Source organism: Rhea pennata, chromosome 12 (assembly GCF_028389875.1).
Source record: "Rhea pennata isolate bPtePen1 chromosome 12, bPtePen1.pri, whole genome shotgun sequence".
NCBI classification, from domain to species: domain Eukaryota; kingdom Metazoa; phylum Chordata; class Aves; order Rheiformes; family Rheidae; genus Rhea; species Rhea pennata.
In genome coordinates, this window is record NC_084674.1 from 20,140,083 (window position 1) to 20,168,070 (window position 27,988).

At 43.3% G+C, this 27,988-nt stretch overlaps 1 protein-coding gene across 15 annotated transcripts in view; it reads right to left on the minus strand.

Annotated features, from left to right (window-relative positions):
- ATP2B2 (ATPase plasma membrane Ca2+ transporting 2) overlaps positions 1-27,988 on the minus strand; it is a 396,770-nt gene that overhangs the window by 144,029 nt on the left and 224,753 nt on the right. For all 15 annotated transcript variants that reach the window (XR_009959696.1, XM_062585783.1, XM_062585782.1 and 12 more), the window contains one exon: positions 25,072-25,554. Coding sequence is in view for 14 of the 15 variants with exons in the window: in XM_062585783.1 (XP_062441767.1) it covers positions 25,072-25,270 (199 nt within the window). In the remaining variant the exon portion in view is untranslated. The remainder of the gene's footprint in view (positions 1-25,071; positions 25,555-27,988) is intronic.

Genomic DNA, 27,988 nt, shown 5'->3' on the forward strand with positions numbered 1-27,988 from the left:
GGGAAATTATCACTGCTGCAATCCAACACAATAAGCAAGACAAAGAAGAGAGGGCGGTTAATCTCGTCGGCACCCAAGGGCACAGCCCAGCACCCATACCTACCCGACCTCGCTTCTCGCTAACGTTCCCTTGACAGCTGCAAACACGTAAAGTTCTAACCTCCTTCTTCTGAGTAGGCTTATTCACATCATTATCTTGGCAAATATAGCCTCCAAGTGCGGCTTTGAAAGCCTCTGCGAAAAACAGCAACCTAAATTGCATTAGGGAAACATCCAAAATTACTAGTTTTAAAATCAAAACCCCCACTGCAGAGTTTTATGACGATCGCTGAGAAAATTGCTACAAATGCTAGCAGGCTGTTTTCTTCGCAATACCAAGAGGATCTTCACCATCATTCTGCCAAGATTCGCAGCAGTCATGGAGATGTTTAGCTCTTTCTGAGGTTCATCACTGCAGTACAGCTGCTATTTCAGACAAAGAAAAGTGTCAGCCTCCTGGAGAGTCTTAATTAAATAAAAGGCAATTTTAGAAGGGGGAAGGAAGTATCATTAAGAAGTGAAGTCTTACTATCTGGATGTCGATTTGCATAAAGTTACGCTGCTCTTCGATCACGTTTACAAATTGTGCTCAAATCAAAAGCAAAATTATTGTTGGAAGCTTCCATTTAACTGAGATACTATCAGAATTAAGGCAGATGCAAGTCATTTTGCTATTTTTCAGCATGTATTCTCAAAGAAAAGGCACGCCTCAAAACTAACGATATAACGCTCTCTCATTCTCTAACGTTGACAACGAGGACGAAGCACGGCGTACGCTTTCTAGAGATGACGTGGCGACGAGGAGCTATAAGCTGTTACTGTCCATCAGAATCAACCAAGACCCAAGGAAATGGTAACTCTTACCTGAAAAGCAGAAGTTTCCCAACTCGTTCATTAGGAGAAACATTCCATATTAAAAATTGCTTTGAACACCAATACTGAACCCTTCCCTCCATCTCTAATACTAAAGTGTTCTCAGAGCTACAAGTGCCAGTTGACTACACAAAATGACAAGTCTCCAGGCACATCCCTTGCAACAACTGGCATCTGCTCTGGAGTCATTTTAGTTGGTTTGAATGGCACTAATTAGAGGTAGTTACATATAAATGACATCCCAAAGACTTGACACAATAAACATTGCTATCTAGTGCCATTCATTTGCTCTTCCCATTCAAATGTACACAGTATTTAGGATAATTTCAATGTTCACTGCCACCTTTATCCCATAAATAAGGTCATGAGACAGACAAACAACAAATACATGCAGCACAACATGAAAATAGAATACATAATGAGTTGTCAAATGCTCTTTAGAGCATCTAGGCCAAGAATTTGATTGCTATTGAAGGTTGTAAATGTATCTCCAAGAATAAGAATTAACAGGCTGCCTCCTTACTTAACATGATCTTGCAAAGTAGCTCTTAAGGGTCCTCTGCAATAAACTTTCAGTGAAAATCAGCTGGCCAGTCAGCTTCATAAACATTTACAGAATTTCCTATTTACTGCTGTATTCTATAGGTACAAAACTGTGCTTGCAAAAAAAATAAAGGAGTTTCTATTTTGACATAGATGTAGAATAATAGATAACTGGCATCTACCAACAAGAAACTTCTCTTTTTTTTTCACTAATGAGAATGTCCTCTCTTTCTGTCTATATTTATATATATATTTATTTTATGCAGGGTGATTCGTACAGCACAAAAAACTGCATACTACTCAAAAGAGCAGATGAAACTGGTAACATGCTGCTGATTCTTCATAGTCACTTCTAGTTATTAGGAAAATACTAAAACAGGGCATTTCTTCCTACGTAGTGCTCAAACATCACAGATCAAAACAAGCAAAGACACCTAGAAGCAAGCTAAGCAGCAGCTTACTACCAGTCCAGAACCTGCCTTGACCATGAACCCTGGTTTTACACAGTCACTAGTAACATTGTTAGTAGATGCAGCTGCCACAAGAAACAGCAGCAACAACCGACTGATTCCTAATATCCCACGTTTTTAGCAACCTACTGCCCATTTAGCCTTTAACATTTTATATAACACCTGTTCCACTGCATGGTGTCTTTTAATGACATAGCAGCCAACTCACAACTGTAGTGGCACAACATTGCCTTCAAAAAAACCAGTGTGGTTAATCAAATAAATTGTCACTAATGTGATTTCAGGAGTCAGGAGTGTCTTCTAAGGTGTAACTTTAGCACAAACTGCAAGTATAGATCAGAAAATCAAGTTAAACTGACAAACTGAAATCAGTAACTTTCAATGCAGTGATAAATTTCCAACAAACCGCATATTACTGAAGAGAAAGTTATTTACTAAATGATTAGAGACACAGCCTAAAAATGTTTTTTTTCCTGAATGATGTTTTTGGACACCACTTCTTATTTAGCTTTCTAGAAGTAAGAATAATCCTAATTGATCGCACCAAAATCAGTACGGTCATGTAATATTATTGAGTCCCATAAAATTCTGAATTCCTTATAGAATCTTTTAAAAATTGCATTTGCAACAAAATTTTCATACATTCCAGATCTCAAAAGACAAATGCAGATTTCTTTCTTAATTACTCCCGTTGCCAGCTTTAAAGATAAGAGCTCCTCAAACAGCTTGGCGAGCGGGCTTGGACCTCTTCCTCTGTGGATGCAACAACGTCGCAGCAGCAGAACTGGGCGCACAAAGCAATGCCACCGGCCGACAGAAGACCTTGACTTTTGTGCGTCCCTGCTAGCACACAGGGCATGCAAGTCTTTGCAGAAATAAAATGACAGATTAAACACTTCCCAGTCTCTAATTAATTCTTCTCCGGAACAGAGCCAGTCAACTCTCAGCCCTCTTCTTACTTAACTCCCAGTCTAGTTCTGTATTCAAGAACATCAATAATCTAATTCCAACTATTTGAACACATGCTTAGATTTCAGCATACTCAGTGCACATGCTTTAAATAAAGCAAAGGCTCAAAAGCTTTTCTGAAGGCCATGTAAGTCATGCCTAACACAAACCACATATAGGACATGATTTTTTACATGCTAAACTTTCTAGACACACTGCTGTGCCTAATTAGGGTTTAAAGATCTGAGAAATATTCATAATAGCAATCTCAGTTTTGAGAAAATTTCACATTTCTGTCCCATGCCACCTTTGGCTCAAAGACACAGTTAACATTTGACCACAGAGCCTTGTGACAAGACATGAGCACTGAAACTAGTGCTCCGGGAGGGCTGCGATTTGACATGAAGGACACGACGACTCTCACCTCCAGCAGAAGCATTTCTGCCTATCTTCCTCTTTATCTAAAACTGTAAATGTAAATAAAGTGCTGAAAAAGAGGCAATTATATTTATATACTTTACTGTATGAAGAGATACATAAGTGGTAATCTATAAAAAAAATAAGTCATTAGAGTATCCAATAAAACAATTTAAATCAAATTTTGCTTTTCCTCCCAGAAATTTATTGCAATTGCTATTCTGCAATTATCAGAAGCAGATGAAACTGAAACCAAAAAAAGTGTCCTCCTGCTTTTTCATTTATGTAACGTATGTGCCAGATGTGTGCTCCCTGCCTATGTTTTATTTAAAAGTCGACTGCTGATAAAGGACTTTTAAAATCACTTTCACCAACGACTGTGTCACCTTCAGAGTACAAAATTTATGAAACCTCAGGGAAAAGACTTTCAATGTTAAGCTTATTCTGTTAGGTAAAGTGGTTTGTTTTGTTAAAGCAAAGATGAAGCTAGAATGCCCTTCTTTTATAAATCCAGCACTGAAAATGCAACTATCAAGACAACACTGGTATTTTCAAAACTGCACAGGTTCTGTTACTTCAGTGTTGACTCAATATCGTTGCAAGACTTTAGGATAAGCATCTTACCAAACCACAAGTCATAGCATGCTAAGAATTATGCCCAAATCCTTGATCATTAAATCTTATGACAACTCAATGAGATATTTTTCAATATGCTAATACCAAGTATGTGGATAGGAGCCTCGACAAGACATTCCTTGTCAGGCTGTCCCCGTCTGCAGCTGCCGACTTTTCTTCCCTGCCACTAAAGGCCAGTCTTGAAAAAGATATGTGTCTTTTCATCCCGAGGTTCTCAGTTTTGGTAAAACAGTGCTGTACCCAGGACTGGCACGACTCCCCCAGCTATTAAAATCATTATTTCATTAAATCAATTGTTGTGATGATACTTAATAAGATATATTTGTTTTCTTCTTTTTTGCTTGTTGTCGTAATAGTTCTCTTTGATCTAACATACCAGCGAACTATCTATCACAAATACATAAACATTATGTCCTAAAAACATAAGGATGTTCGTATTCTCTGCTTGGCATTTCAGGAAATCTGGGACAACAACAGTTCCTGACTCAGTGTCACGTGTGTGTTCAGCAACCTGTAATGAATATGGAATTTTATTTGAGAGAGGATTAGTCATTTCTTTCTAACTCTTAAGAATAATATTTAGATATATTAATTTCAAAATCCTTTAGTTTGATGTGAAATTGCCAAATGAACTAATAATCAAGTACACTGCAGTATACGTTAGGCTACAAACGTTTAAGAAATACAGCAAAGTATCTAAAAGGCAGGGTAGGGGGGTTGTTCTTTCGTTTTCATTTTTATGAAATGCATCAGAAAAGTCCCAGGCAAATCTCTGTAGCTACGAAAGGGGTGCACAAAGCTTGCGTATGCAGCTATCCCCTCAAACGCCTAACACGACCCTGTTCGTACCTGCTCTGGGGAGGAATGGGGCAGCACGCTACTCCACGCCAGAAGAACTCGCCTCGATCACGAGTAGGAGCGTGCTGTTTCGCACCAATTACTCATTAACATCAAAAAGATAAATGATAAAGGTTGTCTGAATGCAAATCTGAGTGAACACATTTCACTTTTTCATGAACTTCCACTGCACTTCAGATTGTAAAATTGCTATTTTAAGAAGGAAAATAAAAATACTAGGCTTGAAACAGGAAGTTGTAGCAGACAATTCAGACGCCTGGCAGTAGTTTCCGTACAGTTAAGTGATGTTATATAGTTATATGACTCCCTTCTGAGGAGTCCATCATTGATAGATATATGCATCAAATAAAGCCACACCCGACAGGGACCGACTTTGCAGGTTATTCCGATGGTCCCCCGACTGCACACCCAGCCTTGGCTCGCGCTCTAGAATAAGCAGACGCGAAGGTAAAGCGCACAGGGAGGAGCTGGGAACGGGGCGAAGCAGGTCGGCACCGGCCCCTACGCCTCCAGGTACACCGCGCGTCCTCCTTAAACTGTTTACCGCTTTTTTTTTTTTCCGGTAGCAGGATCTCCGAAGCCTCTGTTACAATACCTAAGTCAATATTTTCCCTGGAGACCTTGGAAATAACCCACTAACTTCTACTGCCAGGATCTCTCCCCTGTACAGGAACCCAGCTCAATTCACAAGGCCTCTCTTCCTTACCCGGCAGCCAGGAGAACCCCGCTATCAAGCCTCCTGAACACGTTCAGATGGGACCTACGGTAAAATGCAACGGCTCTTCTACACTCTGGCCCAAAAGGAAACAGGGAGTTAGGTGCTGACCCTGCCACTACACAGAATAAATTCTAAATATAGCAGGATTTCTAAGTACTCCAATGTTCTTTCACCAGTTAACTGTTAACTCAAGACACCAGACAACTTTTGCCCGGAGGCACAGGTTCTTCCCTTGTTCCTTTCTTCTTGTAAGCTAGAAGAAATTTGGTAAATATTCACGATAACATACTACTTATTTCTTTTGGTAGCTGGTTAGTTACTTCATGGAAGAAGGTAAAATAGTCAGCGCAAGTGGTATAGTCAAGAGTATTAAATTTTGCAATATAGAATTTACTTCTCACTATCTGAGGGTTTTGGGGCACTTTTTTCTTTTAATTACAACTATATCAACATTCAGTGTGTTGCCTCTATGGAGCTAAGTGGGCTGGCTGCAAAGGCCTGGAAAATATATCGTATTCTGCACTAAAGAGAGTGATCAGTACTTTGCACTAAAAAAATTAAATGGGGCAGGGAGAGAGGAAAGGAAGAGGTGGAGGATCTTCCTTGGCAGGGTCACGTAGAGACATGTCCAGAAGAACTTTGCATATGCTAAATTAAGCGTACTGTAGTGTTACCGTACAATAAACAGTGTTGCTAAAAGGACATGTTTATAGAGTCTTCAGCAGGGCTTTTCTCTGCTGATCTGGACTTCGTCATTTCCTTGTGGGACTCTCGCCGCATTAGTTTTGCTCATATGGCATCTGAAACTACTCTAAACTATTCTGTTAAGAGTTAAGCATCAACAAAAAGCTATTTCAGATGAAGACTAGTTGCAACAGATAATTTACCACTTCCTTCCTGAAGATACACAGTTCATGCCCTCCTTCCCTCTTCAGATGCTCTCGAGTACATCAGTATTTATGTAGGCACAGAAGTGCTCCAGCGCAGCGGAGCGGAGCCGGCTGTGTTCAGCTAGCGCAGGGCCGCACGACAGCAGGCGCACAGGTTAGCTGCCCAAACACCTCCGCACCTCGGGCGCGTTTTGCAGCCCGCGACGGAGCCCTAGCCCTTGCGCCAGGCTGCGTACAGACGCCTCGCACCGCGCTCGGCGCAGGCTGCCTCTCACCCGCGACGCGCTCTGGCTTCCACGCCCGCTGCTTGCGCTCAGCGTCACCCTCCGGTGCAAACACAGGAAAGGAAGTGCTGAAAGGCAACAAAGACGATAGTGCCCTAGATTATTAAAGTCTTGAAAAGTAATGCCCCGAATAAAGATGTTGTGCTGTACGCTCAGTACTGATCTCTCAACGTTTCCATTGCCTATGATTTAGGATTACAACTGAAATTTTCTATTATTTTAGGCCATAGTTTTGTATCAGTATTTGAACACTTAAAATACCAGATCAGAAGACGAACAATTAGAATTTATGAATGGCTGTGAATCAAAAGGTATAAGAAAATTAATAAAGAGAACATCATTGTCGTTACGTGCAATAAAAATTCTAAAACATGACGACCAATCTTTTTCCACATAAAAAGCTTTCAGCAGGAATTTTGCATACAATTTCATAGTGATGGTGGGATTTCTTCACCCGAATAATAGATGTATGCTGCTCTTGCAAATGAACTAAAGAAATAATGTTTTCTGTTATGAAACATGAAAACAAGCACCAACATGGTGCACTAGGATCTTCAACTACATTCATCCCTGTGTCACCTCTTCGGTGTATTGTTTTGTCTCTTATCTATGATTAAACAGGATATGGAGAATACGCCACAAAATGCAGCAGCATTCCTAATTATGGGACCCGTCAGAATACGATACTTAAGATAATGTTGTACATGTGTTTGGAATTAAAACCTGAAGAGCAAAACCTACGGCAAGAACCAGAACAGCACTTCCATTTGATTCTGGCAATAATATCCTCTACATTGCTTTTAACTGCAATGATGCTGGCCATGGGATATACAAAATTTCATCTTTCTTGCAGGTACTATAACTTATTTTCATTTTTCTAAATCATTTAATAAGACAAGCACATAGTACTATCTTTGGGATTCAAGAATTCCAAACATTCCTCTGAAACGCTGAACCTGTCAGAAAGATGTCCTACTCAAGTATTTAACAGATACTCTCCTTTCAAATAAAAGGCATATTCAGTTCATTTTAGCCCTCATTGTCCCACCACATTTTTCAATTCTTGATGCTGCATTAGAATGTCAATAGCTGCTTTTAATGCTTCAGACAGCAATATTAAAGTACCTGTTAAAATGTGCCACTGGGAAAAACAGCACAGTCATTTCAAAATACCTCGATAATAACGCACTATGTTTTCCAAACAATGGTTGGACTAATTCTTTCGTAGAGCTCCTCTGAGTTCTAAAAGAAGTTCTGCTTCTTTCAAAGACGACCACTTCTCCAACTAGTCACTTAGTCAAAATGCACAAGGAATACAGTCCATACTTGCTTCCCATGCTGTGAGCGTTTCCTAAAAATACTGAAGCAATTTGATGTAGATGAAAGGCTATGATTTTTCTCTTGCTGCTGAACATTACGGAAATTTGTGTGGAAAAACGCAACATTTACGTTTCATATATGTTTCTGAAAAGATAAGTGACTTCATCAGCTTAATGGAGAACATTCTGAGATAAAGGACTACTTTGTTTCGGGGTTTTCCTCCCTTCCTGATTTAATCATTTTAACGAAACAGGAAGGTTCTCTTGAGTGATGCTCAACCGAGTACCATAAAGGTGACTATATTCAAAGAGCGCTGAGCTCACCTCCGCTCTCTGACGTGCACTCGTCTGGAATTCATCGCAGCTCTCCGAATATTTACATTACGGAGAAAGTCCTGCCTTGCCAGGCTCTTACACGCACGAGAAGGGCAGAAGCGGAGGGTGTCACAGCCACACCGACGCGCCTTCTGCACGGAGGGCGCTAGACCTACAGCTCCAGAAACTCAACCGAGTTCCCTGAACAAATCCATTATTTAAAAGCACAGCAACTAAATCATTACCTGGAATACTGCAGGATGTAAAACTGCTTTTACTTTAGAGACGACAGATGAAAAACACCACTTCTGATCTGGTCTGAAGAATACAGTAAAATGTAAGATTCTTCTTGCAGGGAGTCCCCTGAGAGTAACTCCTGATCACCGGAAAGGCTCAGTTTGTCCATTGTAGCAAGTAGGACCTACGAAAGCTTCAAATTCTCCGGCCCTTCTCTTACTCCCTACAGAACCACGGGACGGAAACACCGCCGTCCTGGAAACCAGTGCCGTACCGTTATGCGCACACATAATTGGACCATTTTGCTTTTGACATTTTTCAGATACGACATATTAAACTAGCACTAGACAGGCAGTATGTTTTTTTTTTACAAAAAGAGATTTCCAGGGCCGTACTGGGCGGCTGCCACGTGCCGCGGAGCGGCTCTCGCGGGGGCGGCGGTGCCCTGCTGCGCCTGCGACGGGCGCGAGCGTCCTCTCCCGCAGCCCCCGCGGACGGCGCAGCGCCGCCGCTACGTACTGCTCTGAAATTTAGAGCAAACTCCTCGTGCTCCGGAGCATCCCTCGCCGGAGGCAAGCGCCGACTCGCCCACGCCGAAGCGGCCGAGAGCCAGCGGGCGCTGGCCTGGGATCACCTCCCGGCTCCGGGCTCCGGGCACGGCAGCTCCCGCCCTCCGCCGCCGCCGGGCTCCCACGGTCGCCCTCGGCCTCCCGGCCTCCGCTCGCTCCTGCTCCGTCTCGAGGGCTTCGCAGTCGGCCGCTCAAACGGTGTCTGGGCCTGCAGGTCACCTCACAGTTCTTCCTGGGAGGTTTCCAGATGTTAGTTTAAATCTTTCCAATTTTTTTTCTTTTATTGCCCATTAGAAAACCTCCAGCTCTTGGTCGAATTCCCTTGGCCGCTTCCGAACTGCACCACCACCTCCGGTGCGTCCAGAGGAGTAAGGCTTGTTCGGCACCTTGCTGAAGGAACCGACGCTGCGTCACAGTGAAAGATACAACAGCCCCAGTACAACATCTTGCTTTTGGTAGGGCGGCGGCGGCAAGATGCGCCGGGTGAAGCACAAGCACCCAAATCAGCAGCAAGTGCTACCTTATGAAATCGGGCCTTTTCTTTTACACTGCTTGAAACGCACGCAGCTATCTTCCTTCAGGCAGACGTCTGACCGCACCGTGCAAAAACAGATCGGTCCCTATTACTAAATATAGCATGATTTAAAATAAAATCCACCTCTGGCTGTGTTTGCACACATACATTTTTGAGGACATTTCCTTCAAACGTGGTATTCCCTCGATGCAGCTAACTTGGTTGACACAGCCTCCCAAATGTCTCATGTCCTTTGGGAGAGCTGTGCTTCACGATTCCCTGTGAAGAAAATAGTTTGCAAATCCAGTCTTTCCTTCATAGGTTTCATCTTTCTCCTCCTTGCGCAAGCTATAAAATAAAGTAACTCCCAGGTTTTCAGTTATTTTTGTTTTCTACTGGTTATTGTACTTTTTTTTAACGTTTCCTTTTATAAATTTTCTTTTCAATTTTGTGCTCAATTTTGCTTCCCAGAAGATGCTCTCGGGATCCTTAAGCGTTTCAGTAATTTTATTTTCCAAGAGTATTATCGCTGCCTGTGAAGATTCTGGAGATTTTTGCCAGAGGATGGACTGGGAAGGAGCAGTAACTCTGATCTTACTTACTTTAAAATGTTACTTTTCAGTATTATATATAGATACATACGCATATACGTACTTACACAATATTTATATGGAAATGTATTATCATGTATATGTACATATATTATTACAATATTTTCTAGACAACATTATTAGAATTTTTATCAGTTTGTATAGATGTTCTAGGGTGAAAGATTAAATTTTCACTGATTCAAAAAAACGGAAATTAAACACATTTGAATTGAAAAAGAAAAGCGTGTTCCAGGAATCAGAAATCAAACTGAAAATGAGAAGCAGTTTTCAAGAATGGCTGACGCGATACTAAACTGCACCGAGCAGGGCGTGCAAAACCAAGCCAACACGATGCTCAGCTAAACCCACGTCGTCTAACGGTTTCCGACGCAGGGAGCGAGCACCGGAGGGTGCTCCGTCGAGCGCGCCGGCCCGGCGCCTCGCCTGGCCGAGCCGGGCAGGTGGGGCTCCTCTCCCGGCGCGGCGGGACCGAAGCCGCCCGCCGCTCGGGCCACGCGGCGGAAGAGCCCATCCCAGTCGATGAACTTCGAGCAGGACGCTGTCTTTTACTGATAACCTCAGTTACATGCGAAAGGTCTAGGTCCGTCCCATCCTCGTGTTTGACGGACAAACCCTTCTGGAAAAACAAACTCTTTCCCTCCCCTAGTGAGCCACTGGCACCTCGGACTTAGCCTGGCTGCACACAAGAGTTATCTGAATAAATATTGACCAGCAACGTTGCCGATGAAGACCAGCATTCGTGCCTGCATCTCTTTGCTCTCCGGAGCCCTCCAGGCTATCAGCTTCCGAACATTGCTGCCACAACCTTGGCAGTGGCTACAAACACACAGCCAGCTCCGGGTGCTCGACATCTTGTAGCTGGGAACACACTTGTGTCTTACCTGTCTTTTGGCTAAAACCAAAAGTTTTTCCTAAAGAGAAATTAGATCTACCACAGACACGATCATGCTAACAGCAGACTCTCTGTGCACAAACCGGGCTTCTTCTATGCACTGCAAAATAACAGGAAAGAGAAAAACACCGGTGCACTGTCCAGTTTGGTACTACTTTTCCCGTTAAACGTTTTCCAGCTCAGCATCAGCTATATAGCGAGATTGTAGCCTTTGATAAACTGCATGAATGTTTTAATTAATTTTGCCTGCCAGCTCATCTTACTTACACAGACCGACTTCATATTAAATGGAACATCAGGTGCTCACTGCTCACCTCTGGAAAGACGTGGACGTGCTTATTAATTAGCGGAGCTTGCCAGCTCCCTTTAATTAGTTGTTGGATTATTGAATAAACTAGTGTTTGCCTTTGCAGAAAAATTGCTAAGATCACTTTGTACCAAGTCTAACATTTCATTGCCAGATTATTATCTAGTCTTTGTGCTTGCCAACACACGCTATAAATTCTCTCACCCAATTCATCCTGAAGAGCGTTGTTTTCAAATTCTTACATTACCAACACTCTAGAGGGTGCTACTCTGCTCTCACTTCCTAACACTTTCTGATCTAGTTTCTTGGTCTTTCTAAACGGTAAAACTTCCACTGTGCTACAGACTGCAGTATTTTTAAGCCCATCTGACTGCTTTAAAATTATTTTTTCCCTTTAGTACTATGCTTTCTGTATTTTAAATATTTTTATTTTGATTTCTCAGTGTACACAGAATCTTACAACACATTAAGGCCTTAACGCACCAAAATTCATTAATTTTTTTAACAAAACATTATCAGTTAACAAGACTGTATCATAAGACAAATGTCTATAAATTTTAGTATGAATTATCTCACGCAGTGAAAAGGGGCAGAAGTTTCCAAAATCCAATTTTACAAATTACTTTTCTTGAAAGTCCTCCCAGGAAAGAACAACTTTAATTTGTTTTTTCCAAGGTTCAGAAATAAGAAACGATATAAATTTAAATGGTATTTAAATCACTACATAGTTCAAGGGGAGAGGAGGAGGGGTTGGAAAACCACAACACAAGTCCAGAAATAAATGCCAACTTTTCAGCAGAAGACTGGCCACACGTGTTTACAGAAGGCCATCCAGTTGCCCGTGCTATGCACCTGGCTAAAATACACTTCTTCAAAGTGATGCGGAGTATTTAATAATCAACAGTTAATCTGATCCCAAAATCAGATTAAAAATATATTCATAAGATATTTAACGAAGTCATTATCAGCCAGTCGTACAACATTACATTGAGCACCCCCATTCTGTAGGGCGAACCAAGTAGATAAAGATGATGGCTTTGCCTAGAGGCCCAATATCGAGAGAAATGGAAAAAAAATGGACAAACGTGCAACATGTGAATTGATCAATACCAGAGAGCACAAACTCAGCCTTTTCGAAAGGTCTTTGATTGAACAGGTATCTCTGTTAATAAAAGAGGAAACGCTCTTCAGGCCTGAGGCCAAAAGGATCACTGTAAAAAACCCAATTGGAAAGGAAAAACCTGCAGGAAGCAGTGAAATAGAAAGAAATGCCAGACAGACAGGCAGAAGCAAATGAATGATATATTCAGAAGCAGAAAAAGTGATGCAGAGTCAAAAAATAAACTTCTTCAGAAGCAAAAACAACAAAAAAACCAATTCACCAGCAAAACCAGCAATATATTCAGAGGACGCTGGAGGCAAGCAAAGAGATTTAACAGAGACTTGTCTAGTACAAACAGCGGGAGGAGACAACTTCGGCATTCACTGTTTGGGACTGCCTGTAAGAATGAACCAAAACACAGCAAAATCCCTGAGAAAGAACAGTACACTGAATTCTAAATATGGAAAATACAGGTGTACATATCAGCACACATTTGCACAGCCATAATATGTTTTCTGTACTAAAGAAAGCAGAAATGGCTTATTGCTCCTTCCACATATCATTATCTGGAGATAATCTCATTGAGATCATCTCCAGATCATCTCAAATCTCCAGATTTCCCAGAATAAATGCTCCTTCTTCAATGTAGCAGGTGAATGAATATACCGCTTTGCCTGTACGCATGAATGCATGGTGTAAAGAAAAAAATAACTTCAAAATAAAATCTATTCCTTATCAATTTTAGTTCTTGTATCTGTATTTTAATTTTTTTGCTTCATCTCAGATCACATTTGTATAAATTGATTAATTAAATTTATCAGGGCAAGATTTCTACCATCATTGACCACTTACACCAAAATACAAGATTATTCAATACCACATGAAAAAAATGGACAATTTAGAAGACGAATAAATGCCTACTGGAGATTACATATATATCAGCAAATTTGTTATGCTTGCTACTTATGATCTGCTACTTCTCCAAGGACCGAAGCGACACCACCCCCGGGTCACTTAGCCTGCGGGACCACCCGCACGCTGGGATTCGGTTCGCGCTGCAGTACCTGGAGGAAGCGCGACTTCCCTCAGTTCAGGCACCGCTGGAGCAGTCCCACGAGGCTGTCGCAACTTTCCTGGACAGCCCAGGCAGGTAAGACCTGCTGTCAAGTCTGAGCAGCGCAATGATCTTAACAGTAAAGTAAATATCTAAGCCCCAAATCCACAATTTTTCAAAGTGTTTCAAAATGTAGACAGTCCTAAGCCTACTCTTCCTCTCCTGCCTCCCAAGTTAAAAGGGAGCTGGCAAAAATTCCTCCTCTAAGGCATCAAGGCAGCCTTACGCAACAGAACCATTAAGACAAAACTAGCAAGACTGAAGAAGCCATCCAAATAAAAATTCAGGACTTTCAAGTACCTGTGATGGCAGAATACAAGATAAGAGAGGAGGGAGATCTCACTGAACAGCGACAACAGCGTGACCCAATCCGACAGGAAAGCTAGGGGAATCCAAACTGGTTCCCGGATTCCAGACGTGAATTTTAAATACCACATTCAAAATTCAGTTTGCTTTCACTCCATAGAAATGACGAGAAGGAAAAGCTGACAGGCTCGCAAAAGCGCTCATTTTATTCTCCGGGGAAGGGAGCCAGAAGTCACTCTTGCACAGTAAACAGTGGCTCCGAGTGACTTTTGAGAGCGCTGCTGGCATCATCCCTGCAGGAACATTTCAGGTCCACCTAGCAAGGGGAGGCTTCCCTTGCAGCAGCTGCTAAGCACACAAAGATACATAGGAGAGAAGAGCAGAGCAGGAGAGACAGGAAGATTGTTACAGAGAGGAAACCGCTATCGATTGCCCCTGCATAGCAAGAAGCCATAGATTTCTCTGCATAATTTTAAGCTGCTAGCTGCATCGACATTCATGTCAGCATCAATACCTCTGGAAAAGTGGGACAGCAGAAAGCACTGCGAGCATCTCATGGCAGAACATGCCACCCTTTGATATCCCTGCTAAACAGGATTAGCGTCAGGAATTAAAAATAACATCTAGGTTTTGAAAAAAAAGTCAGAAAACTGACTTCACCTCAAGAGTCTTTGTGCATTGGTAATGCTGAAACAGTTATCAACCTTACAAGTTATTTTTAACTCGTTTCCAGAACTGCAGCCATTTCACCATACACACTCTTCAGGATTCAAGGGAAAACCTCTGATTCTTCCAAGATGTTTACTCAGCGTTCAACCCAAACATTAACACAGGCTTGTTCTCAGGTTGCGCGTGGTGTTTTGTACATCTGCGTTAAAGAAGCTGGCTGTATTTTTTTGTCCTCCACCGAGAGGAGGTCACTTTAAAACAGTCAATAATACACTTTGAGCTCAATGGCTTGTGCCGTCTGATGCTCCACGTGTAAGCAAGTTACTTCAGCTAAGCCACAGCATCAAAAAAACCCCAAAAAACAGCAGGAATAAGTCATTGAAGAGAATGGAACCGACCTTTGCACAGCAAATATACTTATTCTGCTAAAAATACTTTTATTTCTCTGGTAATACAACACATTACTCACACCCGCCTTAGGAGCTGGCGTGCTCGAAGGGCTCGGGTGACAGCTCGCTCCCGCAGCCCGGCTGTGGCTCTTGCCTTGGGGGCTGGGGCCGACTAGCTCGCGCGTTTTTAAGCGGGCACAGTAGCGGGAGGTGTAATTCAGCCACGGCGACCTCCTTGGGAACGAGGTCAGCAGCGTGCTTACACCGTCCCCCTTCCTGCTCTCTAGGGGTTCAAACGGCACTCGAGGAGCCCTTCGGCCCCGGCGGCTGGGCACCACCGGCGCCCGCGACCAGCGGGTTCAGCCGCCGCGTCCGCCGGCGCGTGGGGGGGACCTGCGGCACGCGGGCGTGCGCGGGTGTGCGCGGGTGTGCGCGGGCGGGCGAGCCGGGAGGCGAGGTCACCCAGTCGGGCCGCCCCGGCGCCCGCCGCGCACAACCGCCCAAGCTCACCGCCGCGGCAGACAATAGAACAAAGGGGCGGCGCGGCGCGGCGCGGCGCGGCACGGCACGGCACGGCACGGCACGGCACGGCACGGCCCCGCGGCAGGCGCCGGGCCAGCCTCGCGCCCGCGTTGCCGAGGGAGCCCTCACGTCCCGCTGGAGCTGATGGACCGACCCGCGCTGCGCTCTTCGCTGCTGCCGTGCCTTCTCCGTCAGTTACGGCGCGCTAACAGAAGTGGTTTTTGCTGAGGACAGACAGGTTTCAAGGGTGAGGGCCGAGACCGTAGTCCTTAATTACTCCAAGGCTTTCCCGTGCTAAAAGTCAACGGCAGGCTAGCGACCAAGCAAAGCAGTATATCTCACCCGTAATGCCACAAAACGGGTGTCAAAGGCGCAGGGCTTTCGCTACCTGTGGAAACGCATGCGACACGCACGACCCTCCGGGCCGAAGGGAAGGGCGCTGCAATGCAACGACTCTCCACGCTTTGCTTCTTTTTTTTAATGAATGCAAAAATACTTCAGGGCACAATTATAAAAACTGAGGCTCAGAAGGCCTCCTCACCCTTTTCAAGGGAGGCAACCACAGGGAAGCTCCCGGCACCGCGCTTCACCATTCAAGCTGCGGGCGAGGGAGGTCGGCTCGCACGGCGCTCGTCCCGAGCGCTACGGCCGCGATCCGGCGGCTGCACCTTGGTTTCACGGCCGCGGAGCGCTCCCGCTCCCGCGCGCTTGCCTTTCTGCCTCGGCGCCGGGACGGGCCTGGGCCGCCCGCACGCAGCGCCGGCGAGCCGTGCCCTCGCGCACGAGCCCAGGCAGCGTACCGACCCAGCCCGCTACGGGAATTCTCTCCTCTTACCCTTCGCTGACTACCCCGGCAACCTTTCCTTTCCCAGCACGCCTGCAAAGAAACAGGCTACTTCCCGCTTCCTCTCCTCTTCGATGCTAGGAGAACCGGCTCTACGAACGCGGTCCCTTCTCCTACCTACAATTCACTTTTTAATCTTTGCGTACCTTACGGGACAACACTTAATGGCCTTCCTGCTAAAAATGACTGTTCTTCTGCGGGAAATGCTGGGGAGGGGGGACGGACACAAAACGCAAAGGAATTAGCACAGGAGCAGCGGAGCCGGCGCAGCCCCAGGTCTTTGAGTCTTTTAACAGCAATGACTCAGCTCGCAACCCACACGGGAAAAGAGTATCTGAGTCCCTAAAAAATTTCATATGGAAGCAGAGAGGAAACAAGGGCTAGTAAATGCTATTGTTACAGAAATAGCAGCTATATACACCCAGCTATTTCTATTATACAACAGAAACGCTCTGCAGTTATTATAAGCTGTGGTTTTGTTGCCAAGTTCTGGACTGGCAATAAGGATGGGAGATTAAAATGCATCGTTTTAGCTGCCCCAAGGCAAGGACGAGGAATGAGATTCCTAGCGAACGTTCGGAAAGGAGAATTCCTTCTTCGTGTTTGAAGAAAGTTACTGAACTGTGTTGCAAGCTATGTCAGCGTATGCCCACAGCTGCCGGTGAAGGCGGGCTCTTAGTCTTGATGTCAGAGCTGGTACCGGTTCTTTGGATGTGTGGGGAGGCCTCCTTCACCCTCAACTCCTTTCTGGATCTGCAACTACAAGCCTATTTTCTAGAATATCTACATAAATGCACAAAAAAATTTGGAGACAATGTAGATGAGCCATTTCTAGAGATAGTTTGTGTGCCACCTGCTTTCTAAATAAGAACGCACCACACATTGATGGAGATAAGCACTGAGGAAACACAGATTTGCTTGTCTTAGTAGCACATGGAGTTAACTGCCAAAAATACATCTTGGGCTTTATTTTCCACTCACCTCACCTTTACAAAAAACAGGCATGTCAAACACCACCGCCACCCTTTTATTCTGAAAAATTTCTGGAAAAACAGACAGGAAATTTGGTCTGTGTTTGAAGGGTAAGTAGCAAGTGCAAAAGGGAAAGGGGAGCAGAGAACCATTACTACATCTCACATGTTAGTTCTTATCCCAAGTCTGCTCATATTAATTATAGCCCAAATAAAAGCGACCAGCCTTTCACTCACGCTAACTCCACTTGCAAGGCTACTCACCTTAAACTCACATACTGAAAGCCACCGACTCAGCGACCAAGTCTTTCAAACGCTTCCATCTAAATACTCTTTGCTCTTCAGACATCTAACAGAATTCTCTTTCATGAAAAAATATAAATTCAACGCTGAATAAACTTGAGGGATTGTAAGGAACAGCACGGCCATCATCTAGCTAATTCTGCAGGTAATCCTTACAAATACAGTATTAGGAAAGTTTCCCAATTCCCATGGCTCAGCTGGAAGCCCCACTGCTGCCAATGGTGACAGTTGACAAAAAGGTTTGGGAATTTGTAATATAGATGGAGGCAATTGTTTCATCTTTAAATTTTTAGCTGGCAAAAGGAGCACTTTCTGCACCCCTTCAAGTGTCAGCTGAGACAGCTGCATAAGGACGGTGCTCCTGTCTTTCCTCTGAAAGGGACAATCACAGAAAAAAAAAGCACTGCATGTCAACTGCTTGCTTCCCTGCCAAACCGAGGCAAGAAAATCCCCTTCAGTCTCTCTGATACACTGCAAAGACAAAGCCTAATTTCATCAAGGGCAGACTGGCTACATCGATTGGATTATTCATTTGGTATAATGGACTCTCCTTTCTTCCTGCAGCTTTCTCAAAACAAGAGCAAAATGAAGACAAATCAGGTCTCACTCAGGGCTGACACACTATATATATTTATGGATTTCAAAGCTCTGCAATACACAAGCAGCAAAGTATTCACTACCGGTTCTTCTTTCTTTGCAATACTGTTACTCTAGCACAGACTCTGTGCAAAATGTTTATGCTTTGCAAAGGAAAGGCTGCATTGTAGCTCCACTGTAGCTCTACAGTTCTCTCCTCCCTCAGGTTTTTTACCGTTACTGATAAAAAGCACAGCGTTTCCTTTACCAGCACAGGCTGCTTTGATACATACGCATGCAAGTCGACATAACAAGAGTACCTTTTTGATCCCCCAAGCAAAGGACTAATCACCTTTTTCTAAGGGAGCACCGCCAGCGTCACCCTGCTTTGCAATCTAGACAACTGACGTAACTGCCAGAGTTTATGAATTCTAAAAATTATTCCCCCCATCATTATGTACACTGTCAAAATTAAGTTAAAGATCTGGCCCCATTTTTTTTTTCCACAGAATAAATGAGCTACTTATGACAACAAGGTCAAACCAGTACTTCTAAGATTTGGACTAGACGTTTATCAACCACACCATATAATGATGATCACTTATTATTTTCTAGAAAGGCAATGACATACTGCATTGCATCATCGGGCCGAGATCAAGGAGGAGCCTCTGGCGCAACTCGTTAGGTGAACGGCAGCCCACGGCAGCCTCTCTCCAAAGAGGAAAGGACTTACCGAGGCGCTCCGAAAGACCGCGTCTTACGACACACGCTGCAGCTGTAACCGCGCTAACTGCAACCTCCAAACTTTTAGACCTGTGCAAAACGGGCGCCTAACATGACCCCTACGTGTTACTCAGTTCGCCCAGGTCTCGGGTGCGACGGCAGAGGGTTGGTCCAAGCCAGCACGCGCGGTCTGTGCAACGCGACAGCTGAAGGGGAAGGGGAATTCAGTCTGCGTGAAGGCAGCTTCCTTTCCGAAAGCCCGGCACCTGCTCCAGTAAGATAATCACCGAGAGGAAGACGACCTCATGGGCGACCACATAAATAAATTAGCACTGGGCTCAGAAAATCTCTGGAGCTGCCTAATGTAATGTAACAGGCACAAGACATCACTTGCTTTCTTCCCTTCCTAAACTTATTTTCAAGCAATACCAGTTTTGCATGGGGATGCTTTCTGCAAGCAGTTTTGCAGTCTCAGAGCTGCAGGGGATCTGGCTTACATTTATTTTAAAAGCTGCACAGGGAAAACGCATCGTGCAAACTTTTTTTTTTTTTTTTTTTTTTTTTTTTTTTTTTTTTTTTGTCTCCCACAGCTAAATGAACAAAGCCCCAAGTAAGTCAGCCAGCGGCATGACATGCCAAAAACCAGAAACAAAACGAGCAATGAAATTGTACTTATCACTTGGAGGAATCTAAGCCATTCATCTGAGATGCTGATGTTTGGGTAACCTTTGGAAGAATGCTTGCTGTTCCATTACACAAACAATGGAAATATTAGATAAGGAAACCAGCTACAAGCTGCCAAGAATGCTCCGCGCACTAAGCAAACCACCAGAAACGCAGGTATTTTGTGACCACATCGCCACTGAGCCGGGGGGTGCGCCCCCGCGCTGGCCACAGGTGCCCCTGCCCCGCGCGCGACGCAGAGACCCAGCGGGCAGCTTCAGCCCGGGGAGGGCCGAGCCGCCGGCGTCCCCGCAGGGCCCGCGGCCCCGGAGAGCGCGCCGGCGCGAGGGGCGTCGCGAAGGAAGATCTTCGCCGCCGGAAACGGTGCCGCCACGCGCGGAGGACCCGTGCAAACAGGGGCTGGCCGGGCACCCCGCGCTGGGCTCCCGCGCTGGCCCGGAGCTGGGCTCTGAGCCCACGAAGGCAGACGAGGAACTAGACCGCACGGAGGTCCCAGAAGTACTCCTTCCTTCGTGGGGCTTTTGAGACGCTGCCCTGAAGATTTCCACATCCTTCAGTTCAGCCTCACAGCCAAGTTCCTATGATTTCTCTTAGGAGAACGAGCAAAACAGCTTAAAAAAAAATGAAGCTCATGAATAGAATAGTATTTATTCTAACCTTGAATTTAAGATAATTCAAGGTAGCCTTGAATTTATACCTAATCATGTATAAAACATTGAATATTTATGGCAGCCTCAAACAACTAAAATTAGCCTTGTATTAATTTCTTTACTTTCCTAATCTATTTTTGATGGTTTGTGGTTTTATAGATTTCAGTTTCTGACAATCCACAGTTATTTCCTTGTGCTACACAGTGGTTAATGAAAGACAATCCTTGTATTTCTCAACTTTCTCTGCATAAATACTTTCTTATATTGAAAAAAACAATCTTCTATCAATACTGTTGCAGCTATCTTAATCTCCTCTTATGTCATCTTCAGTTTTTCTTAATTTTTGATAAGCTTTTCCTAGGAATTAGTCTTTTCATGCAGCATCATTTAGAAGTATGTTATCTGTATCTATCATTCATTCCTCTCTCAATTTTTTCTAAATTTTTTTGCATCTCTGTAGCTCAATTAAAATAATTATATTTGAACAACAACTCAGTGGTGCACCTAACTGAAATTCAGTAAGTACTAGCAAGATTGGCTTCCAAAGCAAAATACTAAATTATTAAGAGCATTTTTATATAGAAGCAGACTGGAGGAGCCTCACTGTTTTGATGGCATAAAGTTATAATCTCGTTTTAGCATTACTTGGAATTTTCATTCTTCGGTGGTACTAAAACGCAACTGTACCATTTTGTTACGCTCTCGGTCTTTCTTTATTGCTTACTTCGTAGCTAAAATCATAAAAGGCTTTTTACCTTGTACTAATGAAAAATAAATACCCCTACTGTTGGCCTAATTGGTACTCAGTCCCTACCCCGTCCCTAACAAGCACGTCTTCAGAGGAGAGAGTAAATTACCCTGCGTCCACCTTAACTGAGGACAGTTAGACCAGGAAAAAGTCAGCTTCTGTGTAGAAATATCATCATTTAACTCCTATTAGATATTGCTTCTCGCTTTTTACAGCATCCTAAAAGAACTTCAGCTAAAAAGCAGGCAAACCTGCATTTTGCGTACTAAAACATGGAAGTTAATTCACTAATTAATTCTTAAAAGGAATAAACATTTTTGTAGTATGAAGGGAGTGCAGATGAATCTCTCGCTGTTAATTGGTGCGTACTACATAAAGCTGTGCATAAAATGCTGGTAAGCCTTCACTCCAGGAAAGCGTGCATCCGGTCTCCTCTGGCACTCACCCGCTCGCTCACACGCTGTACCAGCCGCCCTTTACAAGGTACCGCCGGGCTCGAGCGGGCCCTGGCGAAGCCCAGACCGCCAGCCCGGCTCTGCCCCGGGGCCCCGCAGCGCTGCCCTGCAGCCAGCAGCGGGACAGGCATCTAGATCCGCTCACCTCCTGCACTGCTAGGATAATGAAACAGAAACGCATTCAGATGAAATTATTTAAAAATAGAACTCAGCGAGACACATTTTTTTCATATGAAGTATTTCCATAGGTTTGGGGGAGGGGGAGGTTTAAAAGTGCTTAAATGGCAGTTTTTCATGAGATTATGATCACTTTAATGCAGCAAACCCCGTAGGCCTAACTGGGGGATCGACACTGCATCTATAGTTAGCAACAAGATCAAAGAAAATTTAGAGAAAGGCCTGAACACTCGCAATCCATACTAACGGTACAGATTCATTCAGCCTGCAAATATTATTCTACTCAACACTCGGCAGACTTTTACAGTTCCACCCTGACCCACTGCATGGATTCAGGCATTTCAGAGAACACTGGGAAGTGCCAGTATCTTCACAAAAGTGTAAGTAACCTCCGAGTTTTAGATAAAATGTATTAACTTGACACCTTCAAGTCCCCAAAACCAGAGCATGAAGCAAGCACTTCCCATATAAGTGATTGCTTCTACTAGTCCATCGGCAGTACATCAAATATTAACATGGGAAATGAATTGCTGAGTAAACTCTCAGCTAATTACCACTACTTATTTTTTAAATACTGAGCAAGCCACTATACTCAGATTAGACCACACTTTACCAAATGAAATGTGCCTACTTCCAGGAGAAATTTTTCCTCTTCTCTTGTAACTGCTCAAACCCACTCTGTAAAATGACAAAGACTTTATGAAAATAAATTACAAAAGAGCTCACAAGCGCGGGAAGCAAAACTAATTCTAGGGTCATGTCTGAAAGAATATGCTCTTTCATACGTATTCTTGCTCAGCAAGACTTTCTTGAGACTTACTGAAAGAGGTGCCCTGAGGTAATGCTTATTCTCTTAAAAAAAGCCATGAAAAATCTGCAACACCCAGAACAATAAGAAATAGCAGAAGTTCAGTTAACTGTGCTTCACCAAAAAAACAGTCTGTCTGGAAAAGAGATTTTCAGGCAGAATAACCAAGTATAGGCTTCCATAAGAATAAGCTGTGAGGGAACCCATGGTTTGCTGATCATGACAAAAATTAAATGCTATGGGAGAAATCATTACGCACATCAATATTTAGCTGTAAATCATATCTGCTAGATGTTAAAAACTCCTCATCCACTTAATAAACATCCATATAAGAAACTCCATTTTAATCATTTCTTCCCTCTCAGAATAAGATAGAGAATATAATCTTCATAGCATCATGACTTCTTTCATTGCAGTTAGAAGAAAAACTAGGGACATACGGCTAAACATATGCTTATATATGATGCAACCCTCTAATATACTCTATTAAATTCTAATAGATAATTTCCCTAAAATGAAAATTGCTGGAGTCCAACATTACATATGCCAGAAATATTCCCTTCTGAAAGTATTTTTCCAAGCAAAACAACCAAAAAAAAAAAAAAAAAAATCAAAACGTAGTGTTGACTGGGAATCTCTATTATATGAACTAGTTTAAAATTAAAACACAGCAGAGTCTTCACGATTCCAGGGCTATGCTGATTGCCATTTGAAGCTGGAAGGTTTTTCCTTAATGCACAAGTGATTAAGTGTACGTAAGGCTTAGGAAAGTTACCTTATCTGAAGTATCAGATATAGATTACTGCTGGAGTCAGCACGCCACGCTAGTTGCATCCATACAGCCTGTTCTGATATGAGGAGTTAAGTTCCCTTGATGTCACGTACTGAACAGATAACGCAATTAGCATTTCCTTTGAAGTTCCCGGTGAGCAGGTAGCCACTAGAACAAGTTGGCAGAACTTCACTGAAGTGCTCTTGGCTCACTCAGACCAAGGCTTGATCTGCAGCAACGTAAAGTGCTGAATCCCTAGCGAGGTATTTATAAATTAAAATTTATTCTACCATGGAGCCACAGGGATCCTACAGACCCTGTATGGAGTTTCCCAGACCCGTCATGGATACGTCCGAATGAGCGCGTTTTCTCTGGAGAGTGGATTGCCTTATGTGCCCCTGAGCGGACGGACCTCTGGAAATCCCAGGCGAGGGGCAGGGTCACATCCTTGTGCCTCAGCCCCTCCCACCGGGCACAATTTCTGGGTAGAACAGGAGGTCCTGCCTGGAGGAGCAGATATCTGGCAAGACCTCACAGAGGGAGAGATCTGTTATAAAATGTTCCACTTGTCACTGACTACCCTGGCATACAAGACGGCACACGACGGCTAAAGAACTATGGAAGATTGTTGCTCATTTTATTACTAAATTTGCTAATAAACTTTTGCTGAAAAGGTATCATTAACAGTTTTATAGTTTCTAACGATTAAGTAATTCTGAGACTGCATAATATTAAGGGTAAGGCCACGAAGAATTTACTTGGAAACTAGGCATTTATAGCTGTTCCTTTGGGACACGTCAACTAGCATGATTTATAATGTCAGGCTGTGTGACATTATGATTGACATGTTTATGATTAAACCAACAATTCAGGACTTTCAGGCTTTTAAACAAAGAAGGTAACTAAATGATTAATTTAGAAAAAGGAGAAACAGAAACAAAGTTAACCCTGCTATCTTCTTGAAAAAGAAAATAACATGAACATCTTGGCTGCTTTACAAGACAAGACAAATGTTACAGATTCACAGATTGTATGATTTCCAGGAGTGTTAATATTCCTTGGAGACAAAAATACAGTGATGGTGCCTGAAAACTAGATTAATGGTTGCTGATCAGGTAAAGGACTCCAAAAACACTTGTGAGAATAGATATTGAAAAGTTATGATTGGTGTATATATATAAATGTAAGAAAGTCCATTGTGGAGTTATAAATAGAAAAAAAGCCCAACCAGCTAAAACATAGATACAGTCAAACATCAATAACTTGAGCAAAATTACCTACAGCAATAAAGTTAGTCAAGATTAGTAACAAAGATTGTGTGTGTATATATTTATATGTATATATATATACACACACACACACACTATATATTGGTCTACTGGGATGCATAATGTGTATCTTGAAATTTCATTTCTTATTTTCAAACGGTCTAAATACCTAACATTTCTTCTGATGAAACTATTCTGTATTCTCTTATCCCCAAAAGCATATATAAGTTAAAGCTTCATTAGAATGCCATAAATGCAGTAACGTTTTTTTTTGCTTCCTTTTAAAGGAGAATTAACGCATTTAGCAATTTGAATAAATAGCACCTCTTTTATTCTCATGCTAGCTTTAGCTAAAGCTAGACAAATGGGTGACTATTTTCATCTTTTTTTCTCTGAAGGCTTTTTTCTTTGTTTTGTCATTGCTGGGAATGCAGCAGTGTTATGAGAATTCTGTTCAGGTTTGAAACAAAACCTCTCCCCCCTCCCCACTGTTCACGCTATCTGGAGAGCACGAGCGCAAAATCAGCTGAAGAAAGGGAAAAATGCTTACCTTCTGTTGGTGATGTCTTCAGATGTCTGCAGAGCCCCTCTGTTTCCCCATATGTCTCTTTAATTTTTACTACCGCTTCTGTTCCTCGCAGTTCCATGAGGGAGCGCAGTTCTTGCAGCGTGCACCCAAACTCTCCTGCATGGTTGGCCTCATTTCTTTGGTTCTTGGAATAAAAATCGCTGTTTGTCATGTCACCCATTGTTGCTGACTATATTGCTCCACTCTTTATAGTTGATACAATCTTAAAACTGTTTAAAAATTGAAGGAAAGAAATCTCAAATTCCAACCTAAGAAATTAAAAAGAATCCAGTTGGTCCAGCGGGCGAAGTGGAGAATGCCTGTGACGCGCGAGGTGTCCCCGCCTGGCTCGCGGTCCGCAGGAAGGCTGCTCTCAAGGCTGCAGACCAGCTCCGATCCATTCACCGCTTCCCATTACGCTGCTCGCGAGCTGTGGAACCTACATGGTCATCGCTTGCTGCGGACCTGCGGGAACAGACACAAGGCACGCGTCACCGGAGAGAACGCCACCGCTCTACAAACAGGATTTCAGATTCATTCCCGGTACCGTCGCAGTATGATTTTTCATTTAGAGAAGCTAGGCAGGAGCACAGCAGAGATGCACTACCAAACGCGGCAGGTAGTCCGAGCTATCACCAAAGACACGGATCCCCCGGCTCTGTCACACACAAAGCTCTCTCCAGCAAAAGCACCAACAGCAGTGTTGCTTGCTTTATGCAAGTCTCAAGAGCACCCGCTAAATGAGATGGCTCATGAATATTAATAAGCCATTAGTCCAGCATCCTAGATGAACCTCCAGCATGTGCTCTGGTTCATATAGCCACATCAATCTTTCATCCGACAAGAACAAAAACCCTCATAAAGACTGCACGGTAGCAAAACTTAAACAAACACTATTACTTTTCAATACTTTAACCCATTTTCAAAACTATTCTTCAGTGCAAGGAAAATAAAAACAATGGAAACACTAGAAACAATCAGTACAAATTCAGAATACATTTAAATATATTAAATTTTGCAGCCTTGCCTTCTACAAAAGTAAACAACCCCCAGCAAAGAGATAAAATGCCACAGCGCCCTGGTCCGAACAAGAGCTCCGTCTCGTGCCCGGACGGCGGCTGTTGGCTTGCTTTCCTTCAGCACTGCCTCCGGCCGAGGCCGGCGGGTCCGGTCGCTGGGCTCCACGGCTCCAACACGTTCAAGCATGGAAGTGCGTGCACACACACACACACAGAGAGTTTTTAATATGTGCAGTGTTGAACAAGTCACATTCAGACCATCTGGGAGACTGTCGATTGCTTGCTAAAATCAGCCTTTAAAAGCTGCTTCCCCTTCCCATATTCTAATGAAGTTGGTTTAAATACTGCTGAAACCAGCTACTATATTTGACAGAGTTTTAACAGAGATTAAAGGTTTCTTTTTTGCCTCAAGCAGGTTAGTGCTTGTGCACTGTCTAATGTGAATAGTTGTTTCTCTTGCTAAAAAGACTTTCAAAAGACCACACTGTGCATAGTTTGAATTTTATAGGTACACTAATACAGAGCGGAAAGGAGTGCACACGTAAAGGACATAAAAAGGATCCCAAAGTATTTCAAGCTCCAATTTTCCATTTGTGCAACAACTGTAACCTCCTTCTGCTCACATGTAGTTGGCAAAACACGTGGGCTTGGTTTTTTCACTGAGCAAACTGCATTGCCATTCCACGCAAAAGAGAGATCAAGCCCACCGTATTCATTAATTTCTCTCTGCCTAACGTCACACTATCTTCTTTGGAGCTGCCTGACTTACTTTGCTCCGTTAGACAAACTGAACCTCCATCAGCCCTCTCATTTACAGATAACAATACAATATTCCTTTGATTGCTATGAAAAATAAAAAATGTAAGTACTACAGTTTCACTAAGATATTACAGGATGCAGTTACAAAGTCAACTGCTACACGCTGCTTCTACTCATCCCACTGGTTGCCATATATTCCAGCCTTAAGACTGGACTTAAGGCTCCTAGGACCTGTGCACTCAAAGATCGTGAACACTGGGTATCTGTAACAGCCATAATGTTCAAAAAATAAACAAAGAAAAACCATGACATTCACCTTATAGAGAATTTAAAGGGCTTTACTGCTCCTAGTTTTTTTTTTAATCCTCTTCTTACGAAAATATAAATTCTTGTAACTGCTCCATCAAACAACAGAAGAGTGACAATTACTCGTTTCTTGTCATGAGACCCCACCACCAGTCGCATTAGTGGTGCCAAGGGTACTAAACTCAGCATCAACGATGCCCTTTGCATGACTTTTCTCTGTGTTTTCTCTGTGGGAGGTTACGTGTCCACCACGCTCAAGCAAAGCATCCCTCTGGACTCGCTGTCCCATCACTGCTTATCTTCTACTCTCAGAAATTCTCTTTGTCATTTGTCCGCCACAGCAAGTCAGCAATGATGCTTTTTAGCATGTGATTGAGTCATTTGCCTGCTTAATTTTTTATTTCACCTCCAATTAAATATTAATCAATAAACAACTAATATGAAGGCTGTGCTTCCTTCAGTATTTAAAAACAAATCTCTTTGAGCTTGTGCTATTCATGATTCACCTAATATTATGACACCAGGGAAACACCGCCTCACGTTTTGAAAGGCAGAGGGTAAAATACAGAAAGCACAAAGCATGACTAACGTTATTCACTGATAATGTACCTCTCTAATCCTGTGGAACAAGATATGCAGGCTTCATTTGATCCTCGAATCTCTTTTATGAAAAGCCTAGGAACCTTGCCAGAGCGCATAGCAGGTTAACGTGACTGACACATGACCACCTCACGCTTCCACAGCGGGTAGCATTTCTTCAGCGAAAGCTGAGAAATAGAAAACTTGGGATTTGGATACGGCAATATTTCCCTACC